This window comes from Bos grunniens, chromosome X (genome assembly GCF_055505025.1).
Source record: "Bos grunniens cultivar Pamir isolate PY7600 chromosome X, Bosgru_T2T1.0, whole genome shotgun sequence".
NCBI lineage: Eukaryota > Metazoa > Chordata > Mammalia > Artiodactyla > Bovidae > Bos > Bos grunniens.
The window spans coordinates 132,367,517-132,376,208 of record NC_141194.1 but is presented as its reverse complement, the minus strand read 5'-3'; the positions used below and the strand labels follow the sequence as shown (position 1 = coordinate 132,376,208).

The 8,692-nt window shown below is 35.7% G+C and overlaps 1 protein-coding gene across 12 annotated transcripts in view; it reads right to left on the bottom strand.

Moving 5' to 3' along the window:
* Positions 1 to 949: 949 nt before the first annotated feature.
* Positions 950 to 8,692, bottom strand: part of ZNF280C (zinc finger protein 280C) — a 66,088-nt gene continuing 58,345 nt past the window's right edge. For all 12 annotated transcript variants that reach the window (XM_086387175.1, XM_086387173.1, XM_086387174.1 and 9 more), the window contains 4 exons: positions 6,780 to 6,842; positions 3,187 to 3,305; positions 2,706 to 2,741; positions 950 to 2,581 (listed from right to left, as the gene is read on the bottom strand). In XM_086387175.1, the coding sequence (XP_086243301.1) occupies positions 2,571 to 2,581; positions 2,706 to 2,741; positions 3,187 to 3,305; positions 6,780 to 6,842 (229 nt within the window). In that variant the 3' untranslated portion in view covers positions 950 to 2,570. The remainder of the gene's footprint in view (positions 2,582 to 2,705; positions 2,742 to 3,186; positions 3,306 to 6,779; positions 6,843 to 8,692) is intronic.

The following is an 8,692-nucleotide window of genomic DNA, read 5'->3' as shown; positions in this document are numbered from 1 at the left end:
GTAGGTTGAGTATTTGTGTCCCTTTTCCCAGCCAAATTCATATGTTGAAACCTAATCCCCAGTTGTGATGGTACTGGAGGTGGGGCCTCATTAGGTAATTAGGTCTAGAGGGTAGAGCCCAAGTCAATCAGATTAATGCCCTTGTTAACTAAGGCCCTAGAGAACTCTTGTCCTTTCCACCATGTGAGGACACAGCAAGAAGACAATTGTCTATGAACCAGGAAGGGGTCCTCAACAGACTGAATCTGCCAGCACCTTGTTCACTGACTTCCAACCTCCAGTATAGTGAGAAATAAATAAATTTCTATTGTTTACAAGACACCCAGTCTATGGTATTCTTATAACAGGTTAGTAGTATAGCAGCTCAAACAAAGTTTCAAAGTACAGTTCAAGAAGTTCCAATGTTTAGAGGGAAAAATAAAACTCACTCATGATTGAGTCAAACAACTTCTCAGCCTGTCCACGTGGCTTCATGGTTATTAAAATTATAAAGGGACTCCTGCCAGTCTTCAAAGTTCTCAAAATTACGGAAGTATACATGGATGGATGATGGATGCATGTGGGTGCTTGTGTGTGGCTCTTTACAATCCCATGGACTGTTGCTCACACCCCACCAGGCTCCTCTGTCCATGGGATTCTCCAGGCAAGAATACTGGAGTGGGTTGCCATTTCCTTTTCCAGGGGGTCTTCCTGACCCAGGAATCGAAACTGCACATCCTGCATTGGCAGGTGGCTTCTTCACCACTGAGCTATCTGGGAATCCCTAAAGTATACATAGTGAGCTTTTAACTGTGCTGAAGGAAAAACTACAAGATAGATTGAATAAAGCACTCAGTCTGTAGGCCAAGTAATCAGGCTTCCATGTAAGAAGCAAAGAAATGCTCCTAGATGTATGGAAATCTACAGCTTTTATTCGAAGTTCTTTATTAGAAAATAATTCCAGAGGCACTTTAACAATACAAATTTTATTAAAAAAATAAGTAATAACATCAAAACTGTTCAGCAAATCTATATTCAATGTAACCAAAATAAACAAACACCAAATTAAAAAAAATATACATCTATATATATATATGGGCAAGAAACAAGTGCATTTTTTGGTCCCAATACTTTCTGAATATATTATCTTTATCAAAGGAATTACACTAATGGCTAAGAAGATAGTATGCATTAGATGTACAGAAATGCAACGTTAAAACTCCTTTTAAGGTCTGTAGGAAGTGTTCTTTGCCAATTCTTCATGCCTTTGAACCCACAATCACTAAGATAACAATAGTTCCAAGATAGACAGTGGATGTAATAACGTCTAGTGGTCTGAATAATTACCAAATTAAGAAGCTGCCAATGGGTAGCTACATAAAATCTGTAGGGAATTCAAAGGATTTTTTTGAGTTATTAACGAAAGAAAATGAACACAAAACAAGTTTTAAAGAGAAGAAAGAAAAGAGGATATAACAAAACAGACATTAATAAATTTGGCAAAGACAACATAAAACAAAGATAACAAAATTAAATTAGACTAAAAAAATAAAAAAAATTGAATAGTAGTATTGCTGAATAAGTCTAATACTGGAAAAAACTTTAAACAACAACAGTAAAACTAACTGATTTTGGAACTGTAACTTCAGAAACTTCAAGAACATGAAAGTAAAAGTTACCTTGGTTCCCTATATAACCAGTTTTTATATTCCCTGGACTGCATGCACACTAGAGGAAGATAAAAGAGCAGCAGCCAGAATGATCCAACTTCAACTTGGATGTTGAAGCATTGATCTGATGGGCTTTTCTTGGTCAGAATCAACCCATGAGCTTAAGATCAAGAACCAAAGCCCCCAGCAGAAAGTTGTGCTCTATTTGGTGGGCCTTGAGGTCATCTCTGGCCAAATTAGCATCAGTCTTATAGGAGGCCAGTCATGAAGGAAGGGACTCTCCCTAAGATTTGATTTCTTAAGGCCAAAATCTAGAGGAGGTCTCACAGTCAAATAATTCACATTCCTTGGAAAGAGAGGACAGGCATCAGACGTGTCCATCGAAGGGGGACACGGACCAGGAATACCCTGGACTTTATTTGAAATTTCTGTGTTGCTTCTGCATCTGAAAGATATGAAAAATAGAACAATGACAGACAAGGAATGAAGAAAAAGATAACTATCTGACCTAAAAATGTAATGTAATCTCCTAAGAAACTAACTAAGAAACCAGACAAAACAGACAAAAAAGATGAACAGTCACATCATTTGGAACGCAGTAGTCTGAAAGCAAGTATAGCGGAGAAAAACATGAATTATTTTAAGCAAAGCAAGAAAAGACCATAGCAACAAAAGTTATTTCTGAAGAGAGCCAACAGGAAAAAAGTTTATGTTAAGGTATGTTAACCTGACACAAAGATAAGGTGGAATAAGATTCTAGTGCCATCCGACAGCTGAAAAGAGCTGAATAACGAGAACTAGTGTCATGAACTTGGCTGTTTAATTGCTTTTTTATGAGAAAACACATCAGAACTTTGAACTTAGGAAATTCCAACTTTTCTTGCACCAGGTTGCACGAGCTCCATAGAGCAGGAATCTATTTCAACAAGAGGCTTTAAAAACAAAAACAAAAACAAAATATTTAATATTTTTCATTTCTATTAGTGATACATTCAATAAATGCAATACTGCTAAAATCCATCAAAGAAAAATGCACTGAATGAATATTAAACTTACGCAGAAATGGGTTCACAGCTGAGGTACCTTCAGGAACTGAAATTAGAAAAAGTTTTACATTTAAAATACAATATATGAGGAATGAGAAGGGGAAAGGGAGGGAAAGGATAAATTAGGAGTTCGGGATTAGCAAATATAAACTACCATATACAAAATAGATAAAGAAGAAGGTTCCAACTGTATAGCACTGGGAACTATATTTATATCTTGCAATAAACTGTAATGAAAAGAATCTATTTATGTATAATTAAATCAGTCAATTATATATGTGTATGTATAATATATGTGTATATATACGTATAATTAAATCACCAGACTAATATAACATTGTAAATTAACTATACTTCAATATAAAATAAAATGTTTTTAAAGAATGTATGAGGAATGAAACTATTAATATCTAAGAGCCTGTTCTGTGGTTGATCAAAACCACTGGAATAAGTATCAGAAATCTAAAGTTAACACAATTATATATACTTACGAGTCTCTATAATAACTTGGCAAGTGTGAGTTTTACGTTGACTTAAGTGTTTAGCCATACGATCCAGAGTAGAAGAATCAGCCAGGAAATCACATTTAAGGCACACTAGAGTAATGCCCCTATTAAAAAAAAAATAAGACAGAAAAGGTTTTTGTTTTAAAAAAAAATCCATACACAAATTCAATTATTATTTTTCCACATAATAACTTTTTTGTGTGTGTGTTGTGACCACCATTTCCAAATTTTGTTATATAAGCCCAATATATATGAAAGGGTATAAATATGTCTCTAGAAAATGGCATAGTCATGTCTATATTATGTGAACATTTAATGCTGTATATGCTGTTCCCTCTCCTCGCTGTTGTTTAGTCGCTCTGTTGTGTCCAACTCTTTGCAACCCTATGGACTGTAGCCCGCCAGGCTCCTCTGTCCATGGGATCTCCCAGCCAAGAGTACTGGAGTGGGTTGCCATTTCCTTCTCTAGTTCCCTCTCATGTGGTTTCTAAAAGCTATGAGTGAAGAGAGAACTAAAACCCAGTCAGGACTCCACTAACAACTTGTATAACTTGTGCAAGGCACAATCTTTCTCTGCCTTTGCCCATCAGCAAAGCAAGATTCATCCATTCACTATACATTCACTGAGAACCTTCTTTACATACTCTGTACTACTAGAATGTATTTGTGTTACAAGTATAAGAGTGAACAAAAAAGGATACTCTGTGAAGCCTACAATCTAATGTCCTATTTAAATGATGATAAAATCAGAGAAGAAATGAGGTCTTAAAAATAAATTATGTAAACATAAATCATGCAATTATCAGCTTATTAACAAAGCATAAATATACTTTTGCAGTTCATTTTAAAATTAAATACTTTAAATTTTAAATACTTTAAAATTAAGTACTTTACCTGTATAGGAATAAATTCATAGCATAGTTTAGACTAACTTCTCCCTTGCAGCTTTACTCTTAACAGCCTATTGGATATTTACACTGAGTTGTCACATTAGAAATGATCTTCATGAAACTCAAGTCGTGTACTTTCCTCCTTACCTGGGAAAAGTCATTCCTCCTGACTGGTCTCCTTAACGATGCCATGCCCCTGACATAAATGCTCAGAACTGTAGCTATTTCTGACTCTTTTTCCCTTAAGACAGTCACTATTTGAAAAATTTTATAATATTCAATATTAGCAATTTATTGAGCACTTACTCTGTGTAGGCTGAAGTTTTAGATATATCATCTCACCTATACTGTGTAACAACCCAAAGAGGTAGGTGCTATAATTTTAACTTTTTTTTAGAGAGGACAGGTTCAGGTTTAATAACTTACCAAGGTCAGGACCAGGTCTGAAACTGAACCTTTTGATTCTAGAGCCCATATTCTTAAATGTGGTGTGATACCACTTCAACCCAGATTATCTTATTAAATCAGTCTTAATCAGTCTATGTGCCTCATGTGGGCTTCCCAGGTGGCTTAGTGGTAAAGAATCTGCCTGGCAAGGCAGGAGACACAGGAGACTTGGGTTTGATCCCTGGGTGGGGAAGATCCATGGAGAAGGGAATGGCAACCCACTCCAGTACTCCTGCCTGGAAAATTCCGTGGACAGAGGAGCCTGGCAGGCCAATGGGGTTGTAAAGAGTTGGACATGACTGAGCGACTAAGAATGCACATGCCTCATGTAGCTACAACTCACCTTGTATACCCCTCCAAATTGATCTTCCTTTCGTATCCTTGATTCCACACGAAGCACCAATGGCTTTCCCAACATCTTCAAATTAAGTCCAAATTCCCTAGGCTTTTTCAAGGATTCCACAGTCTGGATCTAAGCTCTAAACTATTCCCAGACTCTGAACTTAGTACTATGTTGTATGAACTTCATGCTTCATCCCAACTGCACTACTTGTCATTCACTGTGCTTATCATTTGCTTTTTTCCTTTCTTAAATTTCATTCATGCTGTTTTTCCAACCAAAATGCCCCTGTGCCTGTTCTTAAAAGTAGAAACGTCTCTTTCTCTTCAAATCAGTAACTCTCATTACACTTATTACAAACCTCCCTGTATTAATTTTTGTAGTTACTTATGTTCACATCTTATAAATTGTACATTCCTTGAAGGTTGGTACCAAGCCTACTTCATCACTGTCATCTTCACAGAATTTGCTACCTTGTGTTATACATGATAGATGTACAATGAATTTAAAAACACACACTGAATTTTAATAAAATAACAATTATAAATTTACTATTCTTAAAATTTTAAGTATGAAAATTTCCATACACAGAAAATCACCAATTTTCTATTTAAATTTGAGACCCACCCTATGTGAGAAAAAAAGTCGTACAATTAAATCTGAGAACCAAGCACACAACTCAGTTTGACAATAGTGAGATAAAAATCAAATTAAATTCTCATCTTTAGAATTAATAAATCCTTTTCATTATTATAAAAATTTTTTACTAAATGTTAACATCTAGATAAAGTTAATTGGTATTTCCTAATTCCTTGAATTTAGCAATAGTTTTAAAATTTCACTGATATATTTTTAAAAAATGGAATAAAACTTTCCTCTTTCTATGAGCTATTATTGGTCTATCATCTACACACTCCACATATGTCACTTTCAATATTAATTTACTCAGTAAATATTCACAGAAGCCTACCATATGCCAGGCCACTACTGAATGCCCAGCAAATGTCTGGCATAGCCAAATATCCAACTCATACACATTCTAGTGAGAAGATACAGACAGTAAACAAGTGGATGAAATATACAATCTATTGAACAGTAAAAAGTTGCCATGAAGTAAAAACAAAGCAAGAAAGGGAGATAGGGAGTGTCAGGAGTGGGCCTGGGGAAAGGATGGTATTTTAAATGGGGTGGTCAAGGAGAGATCTAAAGGAGGCGACAGAGCTAGCTACCCATGCAGGTATCTGGGGAAGAGCAAATGAGGCAGAAGAGATCAAAATACAAGATCCTGAGTCACAGCATCCCCTCTTCTCCTTTTCCACTAACCCAAAGCATTAAAACAAGTGTTGGCTAAACTTAAGTCTATGTCTTAGCCTGATGCTATCAATATAAAGACCTTGACACTGGTATCTCAAATAGCAATGATAGCAATAACAAAATAATTAACCAAAGGAAAATGGAGTGAAAAGGAATTAGAAGAATGTGAAAAAATGGTCCCTAGTGAATTCTGAGCTAATTGTGTGTAGTAGCACCAACATTAATGATCAATCCTTTCAGAAATGTTCACAATTCCTCGGAATAGTAAACAAGTTGTGTATTTTTATTTCAAAAATAAAAGTGTGTTAGTCACTTTGTCAACTATCTTAAAAGTCTTTTAAATATTCAAATATTGCTGGAGAGCCTTATTTTTAAATCTTATAATGCAAATTCATGAAAGTTTCATCTTAATGCCTAATATCACTGAAACAAAGTTTAGCTGGAGAATATTAGGTAATCCCCTCTTTGATCTAAGGATATAATGAATAGAACTCTATTATGTCCAGTAGCAATCATTTTCCAAACTAGGCACTCCAGCATCAGGTTAAAAAGTTACTATAGAGAGAATTAAAAAAAAAATTACTTACCTGAGAGTTCTACAACGCTTCTTAAAAATAGAGACTCGTTTAGCTGGCTGGCTGGTATGAGAGCTAGAAAGACAAGAAACAAATGAAATTTTATTATACAGTAAGTCATTAATTAATTTTATGACAATTTTTCAAGCCTATGCTTAGTTTCCTAGTTTTGAATAAAAGACCACAATTTAAATTATAAAATTCTATTAGCATTTGTTTAATTCAAGATTTTTATCTTACATTTCATGTTATCATTGTATTTAAATATTTTTAACATATTTCCCTGAGAATAATCTTAAATTATACTTCCCTACTATAAAAAAAATAACGAGTTAAACATGCAAAGAGCATCAAATTAATTTTTTCACTTAATAAGAGTTGAGAACAATTTAAAAGTTACTTGCTAATGATATATATATATATAAACTGTTAGGAATAATTATTATTTATTACTTTCTAATCAATATACTTAGCCTGGGGACCCTGGAAGAAACTGTTTCTTAGGCCAAGTGACACTACCATCAGTAAAATTAAACACTTAAAGAATCTTCTGCAATTACTGGAAGAGCTTTTAAAGAACATCAATTAAAGGAAGCAGAACTCGAGTTAAAACAATACTTCCTCTACGCACAGAACAGAAAACCACTAACAAAATTTTGCAGTCAATGTTAACAGCTTCTATATTGCCTTTTAAGTTGATAAGGAAAGCTTTCCTGTATTAGAAAGTCAGGCAGAATTAGCCAGGATCCTTGGTGGCTCAGAAGGCAAAGAATCTGCCTGCAAATGCAGATCTGGGTTCGATCCCTGGGTCGGAAAGATCCCCTGGAGAAGGGAGTGGCTCCCCACCCTAGTATTTTTGCCTGGAGAAGTCCATAGACAGAGCCTGGTGGGCTACAATCCATGGGGTTGTTAAGAGTTGCACATGCCTAAGCGACTAACACTTTCATTTTCTTTTGGCATAGCACAGTATTACTCAAAGTGTGGTCCATAGGAACAGCAGCATCTGCATCACCTGGGAGCTTATTAGAAATACTGAATACAAAGTCTCAGCTCCCACTCCAGACCTACTGAATTAATCTCTGGTGCTGGTGCCCAGAAATCAGTTTCAATAAGATTTTCAGATGATTCTTACACAAACTAATCATCTGAAAAACTTACTGAAACTGTACTAACCCTAGTTTGCACCGACAGACCCAAACTAGGCAACACATCAATTCAATGGATATCCTTAAACACATGTTAACTATCCATCAACATACCATGTATACATGGGAAAAGAATGACTACCTATCCCCCCCAAGAAAAAGTCCTCAGAATAGATGCCATGGTGAATACAAAGAACCACTCTCTCAGGTAGGTAAGACAGACACATATTTAATATGAGGCAGAATAGCTGAATAGTACAGAACTTAAAAAATAACAACTGATTCCTATGAGGGACCACAGTGATCAGATACTTCATAGAAAGTAAAATGAGAGGGAAGGAGAGAAGCATGCCAAACAACGAAGAATAAGAAAAAGTCACTCTATGGAATATGGGACAAACTATACACTGGGGAAGATCAATTATTTTGAGGGGCTTGACTTCTGAGGGGGCCCTGTATGAGGGGCCCATACAGAGTTGGTATGGGCTGAGAATAAAGGTACTTGACCTCTGAGAAAACGAAGCTTCTGTATGTACAGGGCTCAATCTTATGACAAAAGTCCACACTGAGTCAGAGTGAGGGTATCCAATTAAGGGGAGGTACTTGAGACAACCAAGGAAGCAAGGCATGAATGAAGTAGGGGAAACACAGAGAGACTTACAAAGCCCTTAGAAGAGTAGAAGTGGACAATTTCAGTTCTATATGAGCCGAACGATGAGTAAGTGTCCCTGATGATAATGCAGTACAGGCTTGGGGCTCACTGGAAATTAGAAAGTTTAT